This window comes from Rhopalosiphum padi, chromosome 2 (assembly GCF_020882245.1).
Source record: "Rhopalosiphum padi isolate XX-2018 chromosome 2, ASM2088224v1, whole genome shotgun sequence".
NCBI lineage: Eukaryota > Metazoa > Arthropoda > Insecta > Hemiptera > Aphididae > Rhopalosiphum > Rhopalosiphum padi.
This window is the reverse complement of record NC_083598.1, coordinates 11,946,971-11,973,872: the sequence shown is the minus strand read 5'-3', so window position 1 is coordinate 11,973,872 and position 26,902 is coordinate 11,946,971. Positions and strand designations below refer to the sequence as shown.

Genomic DNA, 26,902 nt, shown 5'->3' with positions numbered 1-26,902 from the left:
CATTCACTATATATTTTATGTTGGTCATTTATGATACAAGTTTATAAATCAATTTAATTAACAATTTGTATGTAAACTTGGTAAATAATAACTAAAATATGATATATAGCCGTACACGTCATTAAATACACACATATATATAGTAGAAAATATTACAAAAGTTTATAAGTTCAATAGTTATTTTTTTCTAATTACTAGTACTTGTATAGTTCAGAAAAATGCATAGCTATAACCTATAAATACACCTATATGTTTTATAATTATTACACACATGTGACATGTGGTATCGGTATCGCCGTCCTAACATACATTTACGCTAAAGTACCTACCAGCTTATCAAAAATAACTAATAATTACAATTTTTTTAAACAAAGCGAGATTTCTTTCGCGTGCTACATATGAGCTTTCCACGTACCATAGATTGAGAAACGTTTTGTAAGTGAATATTTAAATAAGTTAATAATACTCAAATACATTCATCTTCCGCATTTAGTCGTTTAACGTTTTTTGTCACTCTGAATAACCTGATGTGGCGATGTCCCAATTAAAAATGTACCATCAGGAACACTTTCAATTTCACAATATGACAATGGAAAATGTATATATTATTAAATAAAAACAACCGGTCATCAAGTTCCAATCCCTGATACATAGGTTGACAATAAAACCTATTGTTTTAAGTTTAACACAAAAATACGTATTTATTATCCAAATGATGTTTAACAGAGTAGTAAAGACCTACATTGCATAATAATGTATTTAAACACCAATTGCAATTCGATATAATTTGCATTTACATCATACATATTGTTATTTGTAATTACTAGTTAGTAATTACATGTGTGGGCAGTAAAAAGATTAGTAATTGATCAACAGTATTGATTATAAATTTATTAATCTCGTTTGTTTGATTTTAACTTTCAAGCAATATCAATGATTAATAATAGTGCTTGTATTATAATTATATAAATATTGAATATATTAAAAGTATAAATACTCGGATTTTCTAATGCGTAGACTGAAATATTAAAAGACATAATTAGTGATCTATAATATTATTAATTACTATTATTATTATTACTTAGCCACTAAACCACATTTATTCCATGCAAAATATTAGCTGGGTGTGTTCGGTTAAAATTGCTTTTTAAATTAGTGTATCAAAAATATATTTTTGTTGATTGTGCATTTTACACGCCCAAGAATACATTTTAAATTTTCATGAAAAATATACAAAGAATTTTTTTAAATCTGTTGTAATATTAGAATTGTATGATGGATAATCATATCATATAACTAAGATATATTATATAATATATCTTACCGTATATTATGTTTACTAATAGTTGTTGTAGAATCTTTAGTTTCAACTAGTACTTATAGTAGATAAGATTTAGAATTATAACTGATTTTAGAGCTTATTGAAATTACTTAAACTATATACCTATACGATTTTGCTTATTGTTTTGTGTATAGAAATTATTACCAAAATTATAACAAAAGATAACAAATTTAAGCATAGATTGATAAAAAAAAATATTATTATATTCATACGAAATACTTTAAACAATTTTGCCAGTCATATTTCCCATTGATTTGTTACTTTAAATATATATGTGCACAAAATAGTAGTAATAACTAATAAATACTAATAGGCACTTTATTTATAGAGTCTATGCAAAATAGTAAAAGTCAAAATAGTGAAAAATAAACAACGAAAATAAAAATTATTATCGCGTATTCCTATTTTTGTAATCATTAACTAATTGGTTAACTGTAACCCTTTTGAATTTTCTAATACGTAGACTGAAATATTAAAAGACATAATTAGTGATCTATAATATTATTAATTACTATTATTATTATTACTTAGCCACTAAACCACAAAAATTATATTAAAATTATTAAAATTATTTTTTGACTTTTTATAAGTTCTATATAGATTACAAGATATTTAATGTTAAACACTGCGTAATATAGCGACTTATGAATATGATACGACACAGATAAAACTAGCAACGGACAACTTGGTAATGGTTAGGATCAACCAAAACTTATTTTTATGAAGTGATCCAAAAACTCAAAAGTACAAAATGACATTGAATATCTACTATAATTTCTACTTACTACGTATAATTATATTTACGAAAAAAATTATTATTTTTCGTGATTTTGACTTTCGCCGTTTTATTTTTACGGTTTTAACCGGCACCTCTATTTATAATGTTAAATAATTTTTCATCGTGCAAATAATATTTGATTGTAGTACCTTCGTCCTTCAATTAGGGTAAAAGTGTACGCGAGGAGTAGTCAGGGTAAGCCATTGATTACTCAGTGAATTTAATAGTTATACGCGGTTACATGGGTAATAGATATACCTTAGTACCAAAGTAGGTAACCAAAATGAAAATAACAGACTAATAATTTACATTTCGAAAATTTGGAAATAGCATTAGGTATCAAAAAAATAAAGATAAAATTTAAAAATTATTATCGAGTACATTCACAATCACAACTGTTATTTTAACTTTAATACCTAGTTTGTTGTGGATGAAACACAGACGACCACATCGCCTATTACTATTCATTATTTATGTAATAATTAAATAGTAATGATAGGTATCGACTAAAATAGGAAATTAAACACAAATTTTAGTTTCAATTGTTTTTTAAAGTTTTACTCAAAAACATGATTTATGAGCATGGGAGTAAGGATTCATATAGGTACCTAGTATAAGAATATTTTTTTTAAATTCTTATTATTTTCTCGCAGTTTTTACTGTAAACAGTGTAAACCGAATACAGGGCATATATCTTGTATAAGCAAAATATTTTAGATACAAGTAATAACTAAGGATTTTTACAATAAAATAGAAATATAATATGAAAAGTAAAAATTATTTTTAAATTAGGAGTAAGTATGCAATTAATTATCTAATTTTAAATAATTAATTAATTAAACTATCTTCAAAAGAAAACAGGTACCTATTTAAAACCATATCACAGATGCATAAAATATATGTTCTTAATTAAGTACGTTTGTATGTATTTAGCCAATTTCTGAAATCGATTATATAAAAGTAAAATTAGTAGAACTTTAGAAATAGTTAAAAATACTTAAGTAATAATTAAATAGTAACTAAAAACTTGATGAATTAATTTTATAAAGATAAGGTAATAGGTAAGCTGAAAAATTATTTTTTTTTTAAACTACTCCTTCCTACCACTCCTTCAAGTACTGTTTATTTAAACGTGGCCACGTGGGATGAAAATACGTTAATATTTAAATTAATTAATAAATAACGTCATGAAAATACAAAATATAATAAACAATATATTTGTGATCAGTTAGTATACCGCATTAATCAAACTAAAATCAATATCATCTTTGATAATATATAATATGTATAATTATAATTCATTGAAATAAACCTATGATTATTATTTTTTATATAAGCACATTCAATTCTCTACCTACTCTAATATTACGAGATATTAAAAGAACTTTATACTTTATTTTGTCAAGTAATAGGTATTATCAAAATTGTATCTCGTACTCGTATATAGGTATTCCTATAGTAAAAAATAACTAATAATCATATAAAATCCATTCTAAAAACGATTAATAAGTAGTCGTTGTTGTTGTGATTTTATTGATTGACGAAAAATATTTTCGCAATACACTTATTCATTGGGTGTTGCATGACGTCAAAAATCGAGTCGAATGCGTAATATTTTGCATACTATTAATTTTTGTTCGCAATTCCTATATATAGCCTACGCCATTTTGTACACATTATATAGGTGTAGAGCTGAATAATGAAAACAAAAAAAATATATTTTTATTGTAGGCGTTTGTTTTGGTGGCCGCGTTGAATTGGTCAATTAGGCGATTGTCTTGTCGCGGTATATCTCCCTATATCATATATGAAGTTGTAGTTTTTTGTTCCGTGTGGGCGGTCGGTAACCCAAAGGTGGGCATATTGTGTAGCACGCGAGACTGGTCAAGCCCATATTTCGTATTTTGACCATGAATCGCAAGGATCGTTTTACGTTATAAATACTTCGGTCAACAGTAAAATATAGTTAGTTGTGCATCGTGGATATATTCCGGATACAATATGACTGCGGTAAGCCGATACATATAAATATTATTATTATTAAACATGTAATGTTATAATAAATTATATAAACTATTATTTAGATAATAGCTATAACTATATAAGATACCTATTAATATATATATATATATCATATTAATTTTAGATTTATAATAAACGTAATATTAAGTCAAATTGTTTATTAACTTTTGTTAAATCTAATCTCAATATTAATGTCTTAAAATACTGGCGGATTCTTTTACATCATAAACTTCATTTTATTTAAAAAAAAAAAATAATTATATTATTATTATAATTATAATTAAATAATATAATTTATATAGTCGTAACTATAATAAATAATGGATATAAAAACTACTTTTCCATTCAATCTTAATCAAATGTATTTTAATTATTTAATGATGACTGAATATTAGATTATATTACTTTATAAATTCAATACCATAGTGTTATTAAATAAATAAAACTACACATGCATAAAAAATATTGATATACTGATTTTAGTTAAGTTAAGTTAAACTATATTTTCGAGATGAATTTAATATGGTTAACTATGAATATAAACATTATGTCATGTTTGCAAACTAAATTTAAAACATAATCAGCAAGACAGCAATTTCAATACTGTACCCAGTTCAAAGAGTACCTATATACATATTTTAATGCCCATAACTAGTCAATATCCTTGTTATCATTAAAGATGTTTAGTTTTAGGTCAATGTCGGGATGAGTATATTTAGTTGTATTAGATATAGATATATTACGACAAAAATATACACACATATATATTATGTATACATCGATAACAAAATAAATGTTAATTTTTCAAGAAATATAATTGTTTACGTTTTTTGTTTTTTCCATTTAGTGTTTAAGAATGCTGGGCCTTATGGCCGTTGCAATCGGTCATATATCACAAGGTAATTATGTCAACGATCATTAAGTTCTGCTAAAACACAATAATTTAAACTTTATATAGTTAAAAAGAGTATTACGATTTCAAATTAACTAATAACACGTTTGAAAAAAATAGGTATATAGATAATATATTAAACAACATAATATTACATTTCGTGTGTCTAAAAAGCTGTCATCTTATAGTCGCATTATAAATGTCAATAGTTTACACAATATTACGCAGCATGAATTTACTTAATATTCACAAAATCTCATTTATGATTTATCGTACAATATTCAACATTATATTTTGTTAATATCATAAGAACCATAACCTTGGAGGAAAAAATATTACAAATGTTTACAAGACATTACTATTTACGTATCTATATATAGTGTGTTGTATAGGTATATTCAGTTACCTTTAAAGCAATCATTTGAATAAGTATATAACTTGAATTCAAATTTTCTTAACAATTATATTATTAATTAATCTAAAAAAAGAAAACGATTTTAATAACATTTTACTTTTCAATTTGTTTAATACTATCTATAATCATCATACGTGTATTATATATTTATATTTTTTATATATTTTAGAATTATATTAAATTATATGTATTTTACCTATATCAGTAAAATATCAAAAAATTATCGGTTCGAACGTCAATAAATAAAAATACAAATTCGAATAATTTTTTTTTATTTTCCGTCTTTCCGATGACATACAGATATTAACTATAAATAAATTATATTAAAATAACGTCGTTCGGCGATCGTCAGCACATAATATAATTTCTTTTATGCCCAATAATAATAATAATAACATAACGACACTAAGGAAAATAGGAATTTCGTGAGTAGTTCTAATCTACCACCCTCGCCACTACAGACTCTTCTATTCGACATTTTAAAATTTATGCATACTTACAGGTATGATCATCTACAATCCAACGTCGTACACGAACCGGTACACAGACCCGTGTTCGCCAAACCCGTGCGGTTCCAACACTCAGTGCCGCGTGGCAGAAGGAAGACCCGTTTGCAGCTGCCTGGCCGGACACTGGGGAAATCCGTTGACCTACTGTCAACGCGGCGAGTGCGAAGGTAAACACGTCGTTTGCGCATAAATTTTGTCGTGAATTCGTCATAATATTAATACACGATTGCAACAACTATTTTTATATAATATATTATTTAACTTGCATGTATATTATGTACGAGTATGTTTAAATTTTATCTTTTTGGCAACTCTTCGAGTGGCGTTGTCGTTTAGTCATTCGTATAATTGCAATATTATGGTGTAATAGCTGGAACAGCAAAATTATTTCGTTCATACCTTGTAATTTTACATTAAAAACAAATCTTAAAAATATATAATTATGTATTATTATATTTAATTGATTAATTCATTTAAATAACTCTCAGAATTTTTTTTTTTATGATTATTTTAATATTTTAAGTTACATATTATACATATCATTAGTTGTGCTAACATTTTCATTTAACAAATGCCAAAGATACAAAAATAAAAACAATAGTGGTCAATTGGTATACACTGTAGTACTGTACCAATCGGCATTCACAGTATACCAACATAACGATTATATCAATTTATAATATATAATTATACATTTAAACATAATGTATAATTCTACCAACTGTATTTGTATTTTTTTATAGTATTTAAATATTGACAAGAAAAATATGTGTTTTGTCAAATTAAATCAACTTCACTTTTATTTAAATAGAGGAACCGTATGAAGTGAATAATTTTGACTTTTTTAAGATTCAGTGGAAAGACAAAATATTCAAAAATGGTATAACATTAGATTAATATTAATTTTTTTTTTAATTCTTTTATTTTAGTCAATCAAGACTGCCCAAACTCGAAAGCTTGCCGTAATTACAAATGTGAAGATGTATGCTCAGGACAATGCGGACATAACGCTGACTGCACGCCCAGGAATCATATTGCTGTGTGTTCCTGTCCAGCCCGTCATGCCGGTGATCCGTCCGTGTCTTGTCGCCGAATGGATCCACGTAAATAAATTTATTTTACGTTAATAGTAGGACGATTAGGATCTTTTAATATTATCGAAATTGTAGGTAATTAATACTTTTGGTTATAAATACTTCAAAGCTAAACCAATTAGACAATTTATTTTTTGTTAAGTTATTTTTTCGATAGAAGTATCTTTATCAAGTCATTACCATCTAGTTATTCTTATAAGGGGCACCGCATGTTTTTTTTTACCACTCCAGATTTTCACCTAGAGAGGACGATGCATACTGTTTGAATAAATAAAATATTTTAGATGTTAATTTGAAGTATGTATTTTTTTTCACTTAGATATTATACACTCTGTAGTTCAGGGCATAAATAAGCATATAATAACAGAGAAAAATAAATAAACATGTACAGTCTTTAAAAATATGTAATTCGCTTATCTCATTTTAAACTATAAAATAATGTATTATATTTAATAAGTTGTGGACATTTATTTTTAAAATGTATATAATATATTTCAAGTGTTTAGTAGATCACAACATCAGTTCTGATAGTCGTCTTTAAAGGTTTCCTAGAATTATTACTTTTTAGAGGTTTTTGATTAGATGATTAGAACGTGACTAGTTGTCAGTTGTGAAATCTTTAATAAAATATTATTTCTTTTTCGAGCAAGGATTTAAGTTTAAGTTCAGTTTATACTGTACATAATATCATTAGACGTGTGGAAGGTATTAAGTTCTGCGTAAAGCTATGTTTTCGAAAGTTTACTTTTTATTTTAATGTTTGGCATTACTACAAATTTGGTCCAAATAGACTTTTAGTAATCATTTGTAAACGAGTAATTATTGTTCTAAGGTTTGAAAATTTAATTTTCATTCATAATTGAATTAATAAATAAATAAATAATGTTTTTAACAAACGTAACCTATTTTTCAAGCAAATCCAAGTGACCTCAAAATAGCACTATAAATAAAAACAAATAGCATAATGGCTTTTAAGAAGAAATCTTAAATTCTTGAAACCTCGATGGTTATCACTTATCAATACCAATCGACTTTTTCGATAAATAATTTTGAATAGCCTGTTATTATAATTTAATTTAGAATGAAGTATCTTGAAGGCAATGCAAATTATAGCGGTGATTGATGAATATTGTAAATTGAATTCAATTTAAACCGAAATTAATAACTTTGCAGAAGAACAATGTTACCCTAGTCCGTGTGGCCAGAACACCAAATGCGAAGTAATCAACGATGTGCCAGTGTGTACTTGTCTGCCGGGTTACTTCGGTTCACCATCTACCGGTTGCCGTCACGAATGCGACTCCGACTATGATTGCAGTCCGTCTCAGATGTGCCAACAGTACAAATGCACCTCAGCATGCGCTTCGGGCACTTGTGCACCGACTGCTATATGTGACGTCAATAACCACCGGCCCACCTGCTCGTGTCCGAAGGTAAGACCATAACGTACCACATTAATGTAGGTATTATTAATATGACATTGCATGTGGTTCATTTGTGAATGGATATTTTGACATATCTATGAAAGTAGGGGGCCCCACTATATTCAGAGCCACGGATGGATATTGACCGAGTTTTCATAAACAAATTGTAACCACTCATTTGATGTCAAAATTCTAATAGGTAAAAATGTATATGAAACACGACATTCAAGCACCTCTAATGATGCCACAACGTTAAAAATACACAAGTGTTTATAATCCTAAAGTTGCATTTTTCAAGCAATCTCTTAGTAACAATGCATCGGTTATGTCATTTTGGATTGTCGGAAAATTGGTACGGTTGTTTTGATCGTGGAATATTGGTACGGTCGTTAAAAACCAGGGTTTCTTAAACTATGAAAAAACAATCTTTAAGCATCTACACATTAGATAAGTACATTTAGGCATGAACTACCTAATAATTTAACATCTCGAAAAAAAAATAAAAAATATGCTTTAGTTCAATATAAACTTCATGAAATTATTACCAGTTACGTAAATAAAGAAATTACAATGGACATTTTTTTAAATACCATAGGGGAACTATTGTGAATTAATATTTAATTTTGAACTATTATGAACTATTGTGAATTTATATTTAATTTTGGACACATTTTTTGACTATCATATACTATTATGAACATATATTTAATTTAATTTTCGACATATTTTTTTACTATCTTATTACTATTAATTGTGAACATACATATATTTATTTTAATTTAATTTTTTGAACCACTGAAAATAAAATATTTTATAGTACCAATATTCCGCCTATTTCATTTCTTTTGTTCAAAACACAATAACCGTACCAATTTTCCGCTTACCGTCATTTTGTGATAAAGTCAATAATAGGTACCTACTAATAAAATAATACTTGTACTCAGATTTAAAGTAAATAACGGATATCATGTATTTTTTATATTCTTATTGTTTTGACAATGATTTGATAATCTAACTTGAGAAATTTTTTATAGAAAATAAGAATAATTTATTCATAAATGAAAATAAAACCAATATTAAATGCATTGTGAGTAAAATAAATAATATTAACCTGCGAAAAACAAGAATTTTAGATTATAGTTAACCAGCTGTAATATAAGATATATATTTATCCCTCCCCCCCCCCCCCCGAGATAGAGCTCGTTTTCATTTATTTTTTATTTTTATTGATATGAATAGGTTTATTTCGAGTTCAGTTCGGTCACCCGTTACTTTTATATTAAAATCCAATACCAGTCGATACCTAATATTATTTAATAATATTATTCAAATAGCAAAAGAACATTACCATAAGATTGGATACATTTTATGAAACAATCAAGGGATTGTATTTATATCGAATGTGGAATTTCTAATATCCATATACAACACTGTATCAATTTGTTATGTGGCCGGGTAAAAATATTGATTTAATGTCGAGTTTTCTATAATATCGTGTTTTAAATCTTAAAGCAATATGTACAACCAATACTAAACAATATTGCATTTATATTCCTTAATATTATAATTAAATGTAGTACAATCGATAATGATATTTTATCCAATACTATACCTACGTGATAATAACGATGTCTATCGCAAAACGTAAACCTTAATGTGTGTGTATGTATCCTGTGCAGGGCTACTTCGGTGACCCGTACACGTCATGTCGGGCCGAGTGTCTGTCGCACGCCGACTGCCCGTCGGACCGTCCGGCGTGCATGGGCGACCGTTGCGTGAACCCGTGCAACGGCGGTAGCGTGTGCGGCATCAACGCCAACTGCGAAGCGAGGGGCGCGACGCCCATATGCAGCTGCCCGCGGACCATGACCGGCGACCCGTTCGTCCGGTGCCGCCCGTTCGAACCGGCCGACCTATGCGAACCGAACCCGTGCGGCGAGAACGCCCGGTGCCAGCCCGGCCACGATGTGACCGGCAAGGAGCGACCGGTGTGCACGTGCTTGCCCGGTTACACCGGCGACGCGCTCACCCGGTGCAGGCGCGGCGAGTGCACCGCCGACGTCGAGTGCCGTCACGACCAGGCGTGCGTCGACTACCAGTGCAAGAACGTGTGCTCTGGCCAGTGCGGCGTGGACGCCGAGTGCAACGCCCGGAACCGCGTGGCCACGTGCTCCTGCCCTCCCGGTTACACGGGCGACGCGCTGTCCAGGTGCTACCCGAAGTCGACGTCGACCGGCGCACGTTATTCAAGCGGCGGACGTATCTACTACAACCGCAAGAAATGATCATAATATTATAATATAATAAAATAGTAAAATAATCATCGTTATTATAATACTATTATCGGGTGTACAGTCATCGTGTTAATATTAATATTATCGTCATATTATTGTCCCACGTGTTTGCGGTCGCGGGATTTACACCTCCGCGGAAACGAACAACTGTAGTGAGAATGTTCGATTCCCAGGCCGGTTGTTCAGTAATAATTAGTTATGCGTGCAAAATGTAATCTTATAGTTATAAGTATTATTAATCTTATTATTTATATTTTATTGCCATATTGTGAAAATTAAACATTTTAAGCTCATCGTTATAGGCTTAGAGTTCGCTGAAATCAATACATATTGTGTAAAATTATATTCGATAGATAAACACGCTGTACACCGACACGAATTTTATATTATTACGTCATTTGTAGACAATTTTTAATTTCTTAAATATTATATCGTTACCATTTTTTTTTAAATATATAATTTATTTTTATTTTCTAAATCGTATTGTCGTCTTTCCTTCATACATTCGATTATCACTGTATTCAATAAAAATTTATATTACATAATATTGCAAATCATTATAATGCATTGACGAACAAATAATGTGGTAAATTTTTAAGTTTTAACCAAAGTTACGAACATTTCAACGGACTTACAACTTAAAAAATTATATAAGACAACCAGGTTGAACATAACCTAAATTTTTTTTTAATTTGTAAAAATTATGTATTTCTTTTATCAATAATTAAAAATAATAATGAAATACATTAGTTGTATAGAGTATCCTTAAAAACTACTACCTACCTATAATAATAATTGTACATGACCGATGATGACCCTCTTCTAATGTGCCATGATAATTTTTCAAAATCATGTTTCATAAATATTATTTGATATGATAGGGAGGGTCAAACTTGATGAATAATGAGACACTTGATAAACATTAAAATATTATATACCTAGTAAATATACTAATACCTAGTTAACTATTAAAGTACAAGTCATAGCCCACATTGCACTGCTATTTGCTAATGAAATATATAATATTATTTATTATACTAGAACCATACACCGTGATTAAAATCATATAATTGAAATACATTTGTAGATAAAATGTAATTACTAATTAGTATGAATAATATCATACTTAGTGACTAATGTGGTTAAGTGGTTGAGAGGCGTACAGACGGTTTTCTCTGAGCTAAAGGTCGTCGACGATCAGCTAAAGTAGAACTGCTTTCTTTATTTTTAACTACAAACTGAAATAAAAATTAAAAAAAAAAAATATTATCATATTTGCATTAACCTTCCACAAAAAAAAAACAATGTTTTATAATTTTTTTTTTATCATACTTCGTTCTTGTGAGCATAAATACATTTTGTGAATTTAACCGCTTTTTCGCAAAGGTCTTTATCAACTAATAACATACAAATACACTTTGTTATAACATTAATGAATATTTATGTTATTTAAAATCTGAATAGGTATCATAATATTATTATGTACTTGCCTTGTTTTTCGCATATTGCTATGGCTGCTTTCATATTAGTTGGAATTTCATTATTTGAATTAGGTTTCGCCATCAATTGTTCCAAAGCCTTATCATTGTAACTTCCATTTCTTGTGGTCTAAATAAAAAATTTAATTTTTCAACAGAATTAATAATACCAATTAAATTTCAAATAGTATTGGTGATATTTAAAATTAAGGTACAAATATTTATTTATTATGAATTATAAATTTATTTACTTTCTAATTATTTTAATATTTGACAATGTCAAAAAAATTATCCTACTGAATTTTATAATGATGATTAAAAATTAGTATAGGCATTCAATTATCAAATTCAAAATTGGTAAGCAAAGTAGAAACTTTGTTTAAACTCCAAATTTACTACCTTAAATTGTAAAAAATAAGAACAGTTTATATGGTTAAAAGCTTATAATGTTTATACTTAGATATTTTTAATATATCATACTCATACATATTATATATTATTATATTTATATAACGAAATAAAATAACATACATTTTACTTATGATTTAACGATAAACTTAGAATAGATAAACATTAGACATCTAATTCAAAAATGTGTGGATTCCTCTTAATCCTAAAATAAATTATTATTATAGTTTTATATGTATCAGTAATCAGATCTAATCTATCTTTTAGAAACTTGAAGATCCCTAAATATTTATTTAAATATAAAATTAAACAAAATTAAATCAAATTCATGATTTAAAACTAGTAAGTAATAATAATAATTTGACAAACCACATTAAATCGCAACAACATGCAAGCAACATAACATTTTGCTTCTCGGTCATTAATATTTAAAGTATAAACGGCCAATACTCTTTCTAAACACAACACAAATTGATTATAATAGTTTAGTTATAAATTTATATTCTTAATGGTGTGTTTATTTCTATACACACGTGTAAGTACTCGTATATTAAATATTTGCAGTTTATAGAAAGGGTAAAAATCAAAATGTACAATACATGTCACACCATTTAGAAACAAGCATGTATTATTCCAAACTAAATATACCTAATTATATTTACCTGGAGTGACACGATATTCATGCAAACATTCTCGTGAAATATTTCCAAATAATCTATTAAATTTTGGTTGCACTTTTCTTGTCGTTTGTTGACTCTGAAAATTAATTAACAGTTGAAAATATAAATAATAAAAATATAATAATTTACGAGTATATTGTACTATTATGATCTTTTTTATTTTAAAATAAAACTCAAAATACTTTTATATTTACATATTACATTTTAATTTTATATAATTGAAAGTTATAAGAAGATTTTAGCCCTATTTTACTTTTTAGTTTTTAATTTTTGTGCTTTAACTGCCAATAATATAATTAAACATATAATTATAGATTATAAACATGCTACAGTGTTTAATTATTAGTTTTAAATGTGCATAAACAATGAATAATAAAGTAAAAATAATATACATCTAATATCTATATACTATGTATTGGTATTTGAAATTACTTTTATAACAATTTTAAAACTAATTATAAAAATGTAATAAAGTTTTATGTTAACCTTTAAATTACATATCAATGTAGTGAAAACAGTTAATACAATTAAGCAACAAATCTTCATTTTTATTTTTGTTATAAAATACTACAAAGCACGTATAGATGATCAAAATATACAAAGTATAATGACTCGATTTTTCAATTTATTTTATCAATATTCATATTTGTATGAACTGTCAGATACTTATCTATTTAATAATTTCCGTTCTATAAATTAAATACGTATATGTAAAATATGCGATAAAAACATTTTCAACTTTTTTACCAATTTAAAATGAATAGTCCCGGATGTCAGGAAGTTGCATAATTGCTTTTGTGACATTTATGAAAAAATAACCCAAATCCACACTACCTTGATGAACTCATTACCTACTATAATTTATTTCATATAATAATAATATTTTTTTATATTTACGGTATATTTTGAATTATAAAATAAAATCAAAATATACATTAGTTATTTCTATTTATAACTACAAATTTAATACGGGCTTACAAATAAAATAAACATTAATACTTTTAAAGTCTTAAATGAGCTGTTATTTCATCATTCTTATTTCGTATTATAATAGTTATAATAGTTATTATAGTTATATTTATATTCGTTTTATAATTTATAACAGGTATTATAGGTATTGTTTTTAGTATATCATACTTTATTATTGTCGTTGAAAAAAACAAATATAATACGATTTAATAAAGACAACGAAAATATGATGACGGGTATATTATATTATAATCTCTCCCGGATTTATAATAACTAATAACTATAACTTCATTTGTAAATTATAACTGTATCGTTATAATTAAATGTTTACAATAATGTGAACTTACAAATTAAAAAAAAAAACGTCAATCTATAAGTTATAAAAATAAAAAATAAAAATAACATACATCAATTTACCTATGAACTATATTTATAGCCTATTTATACCACGATCAAAATATAAATAAAATATTTTTAAAAAAAACAATTCGTTGAATGGAATATATATTTCGATTTAATCTTATAATATTATGAATTTATGAACGTATAAGTTTAAAAAACTTAGTGTCTTTATTTTTGATATGAGGCCATGGGAGTTTTTACTTATTTTATTAAAGTTTGTATAATTCCTTAAAACCCTTAAACAACGATCGTTAATTTTTGTTTTGGTATTTTCTTCACTTTATTACATACTAAGTGTTTTTAAATCGTATAATATAATATATTATTATTTATTATAAATTCTTATAACTTGAAATCTTTACAGTTTAAGATACAAGTGGAATTCAGTATTTACAATAACATACAAGCCATTTTTCGGTCTAACGGTTTTCAGGAAACAGCTGTAATACGATGGACACATCTTTCTACTTTGAAAATAAAATAAAATATTAAAATAAAATAAAATAAATTTGAAAATAAAAATCGTGTGGCGTGTTTCCATAATTACAGCGCGACTACTATATACAAACAAATACTGTATCCAGACAAAATTAAACGACACTACCTATAATAGTGTGTTATGATCTACCTAGCTGTACTATTACTATCAGTTTTTTTTGAATTTTTCTTTGATCATATTATACCTATACAGACTTACATGAATATGGTTATACTATAAATATTTATAGTTTATAACACAAAATAAAATATAATCTATTTGAATTCGTTCATTTAGTGGTTTTTTTTTTTCATTAATTCATTAATTATTGTTGTTTTGTTCAATAAGCTGCTGCGCTATTTACACAATGTCTACACCAGAAGACAACAAAAACTCGTTGGAGGAAGATTTAAATTCAGGAGAAAAATCTGACACGATCGAAAAGTTTGACAGAATCTGAGAATTTACAACTAATTATTTTTAATTGTTATTCAATTTCTATACAGGGACTTGCCATTAGAAAAACTTTTGAAATTATCAAAATCATTCAAGACTGGTATTGATGAAAATTTGAATAAATTTAAAGTAACTGCAATTATTAATTATTAAATTATACGTATCATTCATTTCATTCAATCTTGTAAATTTTCTTTTGATTTATTAGGATGAAAAAATGTCCATGGTAAATGAAATGTCTAGTATGAGTTCTACAGTAATACCAAATGAAAAACATATCGAAACAAATGATTTTTCTAAAAAGCAATCACAGAATAAATACAATAAGGTTTGTGAATACTTATTATACTATTATAATGGTAGAAAATAAAAATACAAATGTCTTAATTTTATTAAACTACACATTTAGGAGGATTCCGAAAATTTTTTATTGGAAGAAAACTCTAAAACACTTAGAGTTTTAGAACAAGAATTGAAAATTTTATTAGATTCCTTTGGTGTGCAACACAATAAAAATGAAATTAAACAAGATCTGCAGGTTAGTAGAAATCATAATAAATTATCATATATTTTTTTTAAAAACATTTTAGGAAAAAGAAAACAATCATATTATTCGCACACCATCTCGACAAAACAAAATTGGCGAACTACATCCAATGATAGACTTTGATCAAACTAGTGATGAAAAAACGAATTATAATAAGAAGATCCTCGAAGTAGAAAATAAATGCCAATATTGGATGGACAAATATGATGAATTACACGACAAATATTTGCTACTGGAATCCAAACGTATTTGCATCGAAAAAGAAAATTGTAGTAAGAAACTGTGTGGTCGTTTATTACAAATCATACCGTACATTTTTAATAAATAGTCAAATAACATTAATTAATCAATAATCATAGATGGGTTCAGTATTACACTAATACAGTAAACTAAATCAATGTCAAACATGGAGTACATATATGAATTTAAATAATATTTATTTGATATCCAAATAAAACTAAATATATTAATTATGGATTACTAATTGTATATAAATACCGTGTGTCCGGTGAAAACAGTGTACACTTTATCACACATTACTATATAAATATTTTTAAATTCTGCAAGCGGGATGTTGAACTAGATTAATGAAACATAAATTCCTATGACATAATTTATAATATAATATTCGTAAATTAAATTGTAAATAAAAATGTATAATATTGTTAAAAAAATGTATAATTGTATAATTGTATTTTCTGAAAATATACGAGTATATTTTTATATAAGTTATATAATTTTATAATGTGACTAATAATAAAATAAAATAATAACTTATAAATAATAAATAATTTATTACTTTAATAATAAATGTATAATGTATTATATAGTGCTTAAAACGATAAAATATATACAACTATCAAATTTAATACATTTTTTTTTTAATTATACCTAGCTCTTGTCTTACCGATTTTGGGTTTAGAATACAAGTTGATTGATCAAAATTGCTTAAAAAAAATTGATTAATTCGAAAATTGTATTTAAAAAAATATTTTTTTTTTTTTTTTGAAAAAGAATGTTATAAAAAAAAAGAAGTTGAGATAATTATACTATATAGAGACTAGAGAGGGTACATCAAATAATTTCAAAATTAGTCGTTTTCAAAAGTATTCTAAATCTCGTTGATACATAAATAGGCCATTTTACTTGGACTTTGTTTTTATTTATTATCATGGTAATCATTAATTTGCTTATTTTAGCATTTTATTAATGATTATAATTTAAATTTTTATAATTACTCTCCTCACCAAATAAAAAAAAAAAAAAAATCATAAATATGCAGCTGGTAATTATATAGGTATTTTTTTATTTTTTGTAATTTCTTTAAGCCTAAGAATGGATCTATATTCTATATTATTCAATACTTATACATAAAATTTTAGGTTATCAGATGGAAATTTCAAGAATTAAAATGATGGAAAATGAAAATTTGCGTCTAAACCAAGCAATAGACAAATCGAATCGAGGTAAAGTTTAACATAACTTTATAGTTTTTAAATAAAATCGTTTTAATAATTTTTTTTTTAATATTAATTTTTAGTTTTATATTATCATATAATATATTATATGTAATTTATGTTATAAGAAAATAATATTAATTTAATTTCACTAATATATAAATATGATTTAATTAAGATGTATAATATAAACGTTATTTTAATAATAGCTATTATAGAATTTAATTTCACTAATATATAAATATGATTTAATTAAGATGTATAATATAAACGTTATTTTAATAATAGCTAGAAAAATATAAAAAAAAAAAAAACACCTATCATTATTTTAATAAAAAAATGTTTACGAGTGCCTAGTTCCTATAATAATTTTTATTAAAATGTCATGATAAAATAATACTTTTATTATTAGTTCGTAAGGAATTAGAAGTTGCACTAGAATCGAGCCATGAAGTTGTTTATAAATATCAGACAGACGTGGATGTCGCCAGATACAGAGTTAAAGAAGCAATTGAAATGGTAGAAAAAACATATTCAGAAAAAGATAAACTTTTAATGGATTTAAAAAATTCAAATGGTCATTATTATAAATAACATTTAAAACACATGTATCTTATTAAATAAATTACAAATTTTAGAAAAAATTGTCAAATTAGAAAATGAGCTTACAAATTTAATACAAGAAACCGGTACAAAAGTCAACTTAGAAGTGGAAAAGGTGGAAACATGTTACAAAGACAAATTACGTGAGGCTAATGTTGAAATTGAGTTTCTACGTACGGTGTGTATTTTAAATGCCTATTAAATACTTCATTAATAAAAATTGTCTAATTATTAAGAAAATTAAGAAAATCTATACATTAAATAATCTCAATGTTGGAATACATTTTGGATGTGCATACTTTAAATTTATGGTCTAACTTAAATAACTCTATAAATTCCAGGAAAAACAAATTATGTTTAATAAAACCGAACAGATATCTAAAGAGTATGAAATTATAGATAAGAAATATAAATCTATCAGTCAGAAGTGCGAGAATGAACCAGATGTATACTCTAAGAAATTGACAATGTTTACCCAACAAATCAAAGAGTATGAAAACACATTCAGCAATTTAATAGCAGATATTCAAATTCTTAAAGAAACAAATAGGAAACTACAAAAGAGGTCTGTTTAAAAACAAATGCCTAATTAAATAATAACCATACAATTTCAAAATTAATCGATAACAACCGTCATTTTTATTTGAATTTTGCGTGCGATATATTGCTATAGTAAAAAATTATTAAACTAATATTGATTAAACATCAATTATTTAAATAAAAAATTGAAATTCGATCGTAAAAACTTAAATATAAACATTTGAATAATAGCAAAAAAACTTACCAGTAAATTATAAGTATGATAAATATTATAGCCAGATGTTTAATTGCATCAATTTACATTTTTCCAAAAATACAATTTATATATAATTATTGACAAAGATAAATGATGACTAATTAGTAATTATAAATTAAGAATCACTATTGGTTTAATAAGTATTAGTATACCGCTTATTATAAAATGGCAAACTTGATAATGTTTACAGTTACGCGAGAAAAAAAAATAAATATGTAATGGAAATAGCGTCTTTAAAGGATACAACAAAATCACTAGAAAATCATTTAAACAAAGCAATAAATGAAATATCTGAAAATAATGGAATCATTTTGGGAGCATCAGATAGAATAAAAACACTGGAATTGGAAATTAGTAAATTGTAAGGATAATACGTTGAACTGTTAACAAGTACTACTACAATTAAAAAGTGATAAAAACAGATTTTGTTAAGTCTCTATGGCAAAAAATAACATCAATAAAACAAATTTTAAAAATATACATATATTTAATAATAGTTTTATGTGAGCAATGTTTAATAAGTGTTTACAATTTTATGATTTAAAAAAAAGTTTGAAATCATAATTAAAATGTATTATCAATTATTTTGATTCATGCCAAGTAGTATGATGTAGTCGTATAAATTCGTAGGGAATTTTAATGATTTCCAAGTTTTACATTCAAAATATTAAATAATATATACCTTCAATAAAATATTCATATTCTAAAATAAAAAAATTAAATATCATATTTTATTAGGAAACGACCAGAAGACAATTTTGAACAAAAAGAAACGCAAATTAATGAACTTATTCAACACGTAGAAGCACAAAAACAAGTGATGGAGATGTAAGATAAATTATATTATTCTTTTAATAAACTATTATTGAGTAGTTTAAATACTACTTTTAATAATGATTATTAATTTTTAGATACAGTGATAACCATACATAGTAGTTATTCATTATTAATAAAATAATAAACATAGTTAAAATAATTTATTAGTTATCTAGTACATAATTATCATTTATCAATAAATATCAATAATAATAATATAAATACTTCAAACTAAATTTATTTAAATTATAAACAAAATTATAGGTGGAGAAATGAAATGCACAATATGATTGAAGGATTTTATCAACAAATCAATCATCTAAAATATCACTGCTGTACACTTTATACAAAAAATAGAAAACTAAGACGAATAATAAATAATTCAAAATTTAGATCTAAATATTCGATTATCAAAAAAAAACAAATTTGCAATAGAAGGAGGAATAAAAAGTATGAGAAATATTTAATAATTAGGTACGTTTATTGTCCACTAAAATTGTATATTCTATTCTTTTTTTTTTAGATCAAATATTTCATCAATGTCAAGGTCACGTAATTCTCTGTGATGGATAATATATTATTATGTTGTTATATTTTGTTATTGATATTATGTTATTATAAATAAAATATTAAATTGTTATTTTTTGGGTTTTGAATAATAATTTGCTTTCACAAATGGCATTTTCGTGACAACCATAGGTATCTTCTGTCCTCGGACCTCTGCTTGTATCTCCGTTCCATTTTTGGCAAATTTACTGTCTACATAACCCATAGCTATATTCTGGGATAATGTCGGAGACGGGCATCCGCTAGTCACCGAACCGATTTTTTCACCGTCTACTGCATTAAATAAGATAGCTCCGCCCCTGACTGGAGCACCGTGAGCTTTTTGTACGAGACCGACCCTCTTATGTTGTGCGCCGTCGCTCAGTTGTTTCAGAATCACAGAAGCGCCGGGAAACCGTTGTTCGTCTCTTCTCTTACGGCCTGAAAGGAAATAAATGACAGAAATCTTACGTTGTGAAAACAAAACACACACACATATATAATATATATATATATATTATATATTACACCGTGCAGTGCAACATCCCGGACAATGGACGGGGCGGTAATATTGGGAGGAAAAACAATAAACGAGACGTACAGATATATTATACAAATTATATAGGTATATATATATATATTATATACTTATGGTCCACATCAACGCAGCTTCGACCGGCGTCGTTTCAATGCTTATATCTGATCCGTGCAAACACATACCGGCTTCCAACCTGCAAACGAAAATTGAATTATCACGTACATGACATTATTACATAATTATACGATCATAGCACGCCTAACGCAGTGCTGACGAGAACGATAATAATTATATAATATAACAAAATAAAACAAATCGGTCGATTACAGTGCCTCAGAGTGTCCCTGGCGCCCAGTCCGGCCAATTTCACGTCGTCGTGAGCGACGAACGCCTCGGCGATCGCCTCGACCCGATCGGAGGGCACGGACACTTCGAAACCATCTTCGCCGGTGTAACCGCACCGGGTAACCCGACAGTCCGGCACGCCGCAGACCGTGGCCGTAGTCGAGTCCATGAAGTAAAGCTTCGACAGATCGATGGATTCGCCTACTGCCGACTGCAAAACGACAGCAGCACGGGGTCCTTGTAAGGCCAGTAGTGACTGTTCATCGCTGTCCAAAAACTCCAAGCTCACGTCTTGGCCGCTCGATTTGACAATGGCCTGAAAACCCAACGAGAAGACATGAGATGGCGATTTCCGGCAGTGCTCACAATAGAAAATCTAGGAATGTGTTGGTAGAGGCGAGATTACGAAATAAGTGAAAACTAGTGAAAAATTATATTTAAGATTCTGAACTAAGCGATGGATGTATTGATTTCACTACGATGTGTTCTTATTCGTCTGTTGCCTTTTATAGGAATCATGAAAATGCTTCAATACTCATTTTTGAACATGATTTTTGGTAGAAAATTGGATATAATTGGTCAATTTTATTAAAAGTCAAAACATTCATGTGCTCAATAAAGTTATCAGGAATAACAAAAAAATACTCACCAATTGTTCGGTTAACATTCGCATGTCCTGTTCTTTGCAACCAGCGTTAGTCACCATGTACAAATAATCCCCATTCGTTTTCGTTATGATCAAATCGTCCAGTATACCACCCGTCTGGTCGTCTATGAACAAGCTCAGCGCACTTTTTCCCGCTCCCAGATCTAAACAACAAATTGCATCGATACAAATATAATATTATTATTAGGGGCAAATAATAGAGGGTACAGGTGCGTGCATATGTTTTGTTATTATTAGTATATCCATGAACCTTGACAAAAATTAGTATTAGCCTGTCCGATTTTTTGAAGCTGTAAAGAGGGAGGGAAAATTCCACTCAACAATTGTTATTGTTTTATACAATTTTTTTTTTTTTGTAATTGTTGATTAATAATTGAATACAGAACAGTTAATAATTAAATAATCTATGAATTATGATAAGATATACCTATAAAGAAACTATCTTAAAATTAGTCTCAACATTTTGAAAATTAAATTTTTTATAGAAAATTATAATTTAAGTGGTGTCAAATATTTCAAGTTTCTACGATTAATATTTGTTGAATAACAAAAAATTTTTCAGAACACTTATTATTATTATAATAATAATATACTTATTATTATTATTTTAATTTGAATCACCTTTAATGTTGTCAAAATTTAACTTATATCACTCGAAAAAATTTAAGTAGCTTTATACTAAACTTTTTTTTAATTTCCAATGAAAAAAACTAAATAAAAAGTTTTGAGTTAAATTTTCAAGCTTTAGGTATTAAGCAAAGCTTTAGCCCGCGCTGCCATCAAGTTACAGCCATAGCGTAGCAAATTGGTAGAAGGGGAATTTTGTTTTTCCATACTTACTCTGTATGTCCGTAACGCAAATCCGTTCCATGAACTGCTCTCTATGTTTGCCATAAATTTTCGTCTGCAACATATGTGACACGTCGAATAAAGAACACTGCTGGCGTGTATGCAGGTGCGAGGACGCTATGCTATCCGCATATTTGACGGGCATCATATAACCAGCGAACGGCACCATTTTACCTCCATGACGGACATGAAACTCGTGCAATCTCGTTTTTTTTACATCGTTTACGTATGATCGTGCTAAAAAAAATCGGTTACAGAAATGTATCTACAATATCGGCTTGTCGCCGATATTATATTTTATGGTATCGTAAGACATATTATATATTTAATATATTTATATGAAATACCTACCAAGGTGTTTGTATAACACTTACCCGGTGATCGTAGTCTTAAAAATGTTAGTCTGGAATTCAGTTTAAGCAGCGTCATGACTATATGTTTGATCTTTATAATATTGGACAATACGAACATAAAACATCGACCGATTAAGTTTTCAATCGAACAACGTCGATTACTTTGTACACATAATTATATGAATATTGTTCAGTTATAATCTATAATAATATAATATGCATACATTTTATCTTTCACACCAGAACTATTTTAATGTTCACAACTTTAAATGTATATCAATTTTTATCAACAAATATAATAGTAAAATTGATAGGTACTATTATTAAATAAATGTGTAAGATATGTCAAAGTTCAACAATATTGATAACTACATAAAAAGGAATATTATACACACCTATTTAAATATTTTAGTACACGAATAATAGGTCTTGAGAGTAAACGAGAATATTAATAAGAAATACAATTATGTATCATTATAAAATATGAATACTAATTAATAATTAATTTGGATCTATATTATTAAACTACAAAAAATCGAAGAATTTAACTATTTAACTTTGTGTACTAAGGATAATAGATTCACGTAGTGGATTTATAAGATATAAGTGATATGGTAACATAAAAATGTTAGTAGGTAATTAATATTAATCTATCAATATTTATAGTTTATAAAAATTATCTGATTATAAAAACCCTAAATCCAATATAACATATATTTTATATTTTTTTTAAACTATTTGTAAGGATTTTTATCCTTAATATAAAAATGTTAATAACTGTAAAACTACTTGCACAAATTTTTAATTAGATATATCAAAATGTTTAAATAAATTATTCTCTAAATCATTTTTAGTAAAAAGGGAGATTTTCATTTAGAAAATAGAAGTTTATATCACTACAGGACACTCCATAAGTAATAAAAAAAATCTTAATAATTAATATAGTCATTAAACATATTTAAAAATTTAAAAAAATCATTATTATGGTATAAACTCGTCATTAAATAAATACAATATTACTTATAAGTTATAATTAATGTGAAATATTCATTAATATAATAGTAAAGTAAAAAAAAATATTCATTTTTTATAAAAAAAATAATTTTTATTTTACTAATTTACTAACAAATTATATAAAATACTGCTAACTCAAAAAGCTAAAAAGCTGCTTAAATATTATTTTCAATCATTTTTAAATAAATGAATACAATTTAAGATGAAATTAGTTGATTCCTATAAGTTGGTATAGAGTTGGAACATAATCATCGTACTGGGCCAAATAAAAATTACCAACCACAAGTGCTCCTAAATTGTACTTCAATGCAAATTTATTGATTGAAAATTTCTCACGGTGTTCGACAGATCTATACAAAAAGTATAAGGAATATATTATAAGAAATTATTATTCTTAATGGTTAACCATACAGCTACCCATTAAATTGGTGAATTAGTCGGATAGAAAATAATATATAGACATATTGATATCTAATAATTTATAATTTGTATTGATGTTTAATATTATATTACCTATTGCTTAAACGTGGCTCATCGAATAACAGTTTTGACGGTTGTTGGTATACTAAAAACACGTAACGATTTAGTCCTGCAAAATCCTTAATTGTTATTTTTATCTTTAAATTAAAACAGTTATTACTGTTATTAGTTAGTGATCACTGATCAGTCTATAGATATTTTAGTTATTATTATACCTGTATTTGGCGAAGGTCCTGAACCTATGTACCCGGAAAGCGTTTCTCCCTGGCTCACATTTCCACCAGGAATATTTCCCACCGACCAATGATGCCATTCCTTCATTGAAGGTTCAGCACGAGTCGGAGCATCAGATTCTTAGTATAAAATTAAAAAAATTATGCTAATATACTTTTTAATTATTAAAATTACCATATACTTACCAGTCAAACATAACGTATAAAATTAATTAGGATCAGCATTCCAAATAACTGATGGCATATCTTTCACATCAGTGGGCGTAAGTTCATTTCCAAGTAATGCTTTCTTGCCACTTGCATAATTTACCTACAATCAATATTTTTATTTTTATTTCAATTTAAGATAATTTAACTAGATAAGTATGATTTATTTTCATTTACTTGTAAAATGTCTTTTGGAGCAACAGGAATGACATCAGGTACCACTTTTTGGTTTTCCATAGCATGACGAACATTGGATTTGTGCGTAGATACGTCGATCGTGATACATATCTTTACAGTGTAAAGTTGTTTTATTATTATTATTATTATTTTTTTTTTTGATAAACCGATAGAATTTTACAGATAAATAATATTTATATCAATGTAAATTCTTTCTAAATATAAATTGAAACACTAAATATTCATCACTAAAAATTTAAGAAACCAACAGGTAAAGCTATACATAAAAATCAATTTTAATATAGGTAGATTTTTAAAATATTTTTTATTTCGATTTTAAATTAACAATTAAAGACTTCGAAATATTTTCAAAAGAAAATGTATGCCGGTTTACCTACTGTAAACATGTTTTTAAACCGAAAAAAACTTTTTTCTAGATCCATCGAAAATACTTAGATATTGGAACATACCAAGTAGTAAGAAATGAATAGCTTGAAAGGTATTGGTCTATAATAACTTTTGATGTATTTCAGAATCGCAGAAATCCATATTTTTTTCAATGACTTGTGTAGTTGTGTAAATTTATTGTACATTTAACACCTTTTTGCATACCTCATTTAATTTACTTTTGATATTTTCAATAATTTTAATTGATTCAGCTAACAGAAGTTCTTAAATTTAAATTAATCAAACCTCTCATATTATATCTGTAAACAATTATCAATTAACTCAATCCAATTGAGTATTAGCAATTAGTTGATAGGTCAATGAGTCGATGTAGGTATGGTTAAAAATAAACTATTTTTATTTGAATATATCTTGGGTTAGGTAATAATATTTACTTATAATACTACTTTTCCTAAATTATTTATCATATTTATTTTTGTATAAAGCTTGAAAATATAATTCATGGGTCTTCGTGGGTTTTTATAACTGGAATTAAAAAATAAAATTGGGCACAACTCTACTCATATTATTTATTATCGCATGAAATTTAAATTTTGACTAAATTTGATAATAGATATAGCTAGGTGTGAATGTTTTTTTTTATTTACTTGTACAAGTTCTTTTAGAGCAACGATAATAACATCAGTAACCACTTGTTGGTTTTCCATTGCTTGATTGGTATTACATGTGTGTGCAGATACACCGATCATAATACATATCTGTAGTAGAATGCAGAATAAGTTTATTTAATAAAACATAGAATCGTTAAAATAAAAATGTTTGTATCAAAATAATTTCTTACTATACATAAGCTAAATCGCCACATATTCGTCTCCAAAGTGCAATAAACCAATAGATATAAAGCTAAAGAATCTGTACTAGTTGACGATCTAACAACTATTAATGTGCTCAAAACACTCACTCAGAGTTTTACATGGAGAATAATAAAATAATATTATGTACTAAAACTACTAAGTGCTGGGTACTCAGAACCTAATTCTTTGGTTTCTGAAGGTCATATTAATTTTACAATAATATACAGCAAAAGATTATTTACATGGAACATGGAACATATTTTACATATAGTTATCAATATCACAATATAAACTCAATTTCAACATAATTATCAGGAGTAAAAAAATAAGTACTTTGTTGTTACCTTTAATCATTTTTAATACCTATATGA

The 26,902-nt window shown here is 26.8% G+C and overlaps 4 protein-coding genes and 1 pseudogene across 5 annotated transcripts; 2 read left to right on the top strand and 3 right to left on the bottom strand.

Moving 5' to 3' along the window:
* The first annotated feature begins 4,023 nt into the window (after positions 1-4,023).
* Positions 4,024-11,248, top strand: LOC132920732 (stabilin-2). The gene is made up of 6 exons (XM_060983373.1): positions 4,024-4,130; positions 4,990-5,041; positions 5,952-6,125; positions 6,888-7,061; positions 8,226-8,485; positions 10,156-11,248. Exons 1-6 carry the CDS (start codon positions 4,122-4,124, stop codon positions 10,759-10,761), a joined length of 1,275 nt encoding a protein of 424 aa, XP_060839356.1. The 5' UTR covers positions 4,024-4,121; the 3' UTR covers positions 10,762-11,248.
* Positions 11,249-11,781: 533 nt separating this feature from the next.
* LOC132920733 (uncharacterized) lies at positions 11,782-13,931 on the bottom strand. The gene is made up of 6 exons (XM_060983374.1): positions 13,823-13,931; positions 13,319-13,412; positions 13,026-13,111; positions 12,261-12,378; positions 12,103-12,167; positions 11,782-12,008 (listed from the first exon to the last, which is right to left on the bottom strand). Exons 1-6 carry the CDS (start codon positions 13,880-13,882, stop codon positions 11,913-11,915), a joined length of 519 nt encoding a protein of 172 aa, XP_060839357.1. The 5' UTR covers positions 13,883-13,931; the 3' UTR covers positions 11,782-11,912.
* A 1,221-nt stretch (positions 13,932-15,152) lies between these two features.
* Positions 15,153-20,500, top strand: LOC132919655 (putative leucine-rich repeat-containing protein DDB_G0290503). Of its 2 annotated transcripts, XM_060981416.1 has the most exons (11): positions 15,153-15,770; positions 15,850-15,969; positions 16,051-16,179; positions 16,232-16,460; positions 17,571-17,654; positions 18,058-18,222; positions 18,284-18,426; positions 18,590-18,813; positions 19,235-19,405; positions 19,783-19,872; positions 20,125-20,500. In XM_060981416.1, exons 2-11 carry the CDS (start codon positions 15,859-15,861, stop codon positions 20,381-20,383), a joined length of 1,605 nt encoding a protein of 534 aa, XP_060837399.1. In that variant the 5' UTR covers positions 15,153-15,770; positions 15,850-15,858; the 3' UTR covers positions 20,384-20,500. The 2 variants fall into 2 exon arrangements, with proteins under 2 accessions (XP_060837399.1, XP_060837400.1); XM_060981417.1 differs by lacking the exon at positions 19,235-19,405 and having other exon boundaries at positions 15,156-15,770.
* On the bottom strand, positions 20,323-23,407 carry LOC132919656 (aminomethyltransferase, mitochondrial). The gene is made up of 6 exons (XM_060981418.1): positions 23,180-23,407; positions 22,797-23,042; positions 21,939-22,099; positions 21,277-21,605; positions 21,055-21,137; positions 20,323-20,847 (listed from the first exon to the last, which is right to left on the bottom strand). The coding sequence occupies exons 1-6, from the start codon at positions 23,274-23,276 to the stop codon at positions 20,498-20,500; spliced, it is 1,266 nt and encodes a 421-aa protein (XP_060837401.1). The 5' UTR covers positions 23,277-23,407; the 3' UTR covers positions 20,323-20,497.
* Positions 23,408-24,050: 643 nt separating this feature from the next.
* Positions 24,051-26,763, bottom strand: LOC132919657 (protein D3-like; annotated as a pseudogene).
* Between the last annotated feature and the right edge of the window lie 139 nt (positions 26,764-26,902).

Excerpts from the sequence above, each read along its gene's own strand:
- LOC132920732 (XM_060983373.1), top strand. Across the intron at positions 7,062-8,225 it reads TTGTCGCCGAATGGATCCAC|AAGAACAATGTTACCCTAGT; the intron begins GTAAATAAATTT and ends ATAACTTTGCAG. Across the intron at positions 8,486-10,155 it reads CCACCTGCTCGTGTCCGAAG|GGCTACTTCGGTGACCCGTA; the intron begins GTAAGACCATAA and ends TATCCTGTGCAG.
- LOC132919655 (XM_060981416.1), top strand. The coding sequence starts at position 15,859 with ATGTCCATGGTAAATGAAATGTCTAGTATGAGTTCTACAGTAATACCA. Across the intron at positions 16,180-16,231 it reads AAATTAAACAAGATCTGCAG|GAAAAAGAAAACAATCATAT; the intron begins GTTAGTAGAAAT and ends AAAACATTTTAG. Across the intron at positions 17,655-18,057 it reads AATAGACAAATCGAATCGAG|TTCGTAAGGAATTAGAAGTT; the intron begins GTAAAGTTTAAC and ends TTTTATTATTAG.
- LOC132919656 (XM_060981418.1), bottom strand. The coding sequence starts at position 23,276 with ATGTTCGTATTGTCCAATATTATAAAGATCAAACATATAGTCATGACG. Across the intron at positions 22,100-22,796 it reads TTGCGTTACGGACATACAGA|ATCTGGGAGCGGGAAAAAGT; the intron begins GTAAGTATGGAA and ends TTTGTTGTTTAG. Across the intron at positions 21,138-21,276 it reads GGCGCCAGGGACACTCTGAG|GTTGGAAGCCGGTATGTGTT; the intron begins GCACTGTAATCG and ends TTTCGTTTGCAG.
- LOC132920733 (XM_060983374.1), bottom strand. The coding sequence starts at position 13,882 with ATGAAGATTTGTTGCTTAATTGTATTAACTGTTTTCACTACATTGATA. Across the intron at positions 13,413-13,822 it reads CATTGATATGTAATTTAAAG|AGTCAACAAACGACAAGAAA; the intron begins GTTAACATAAAA and ends ATTAATTTTCAG. Across the intron at positions 13,112-13,318 it reads TGAATATCGTGTCACTCCAG|AAAGAGTATTGGCCGTTTAT; the intron begins GTAAATATAATT and ends TGTTGTGTTTAG.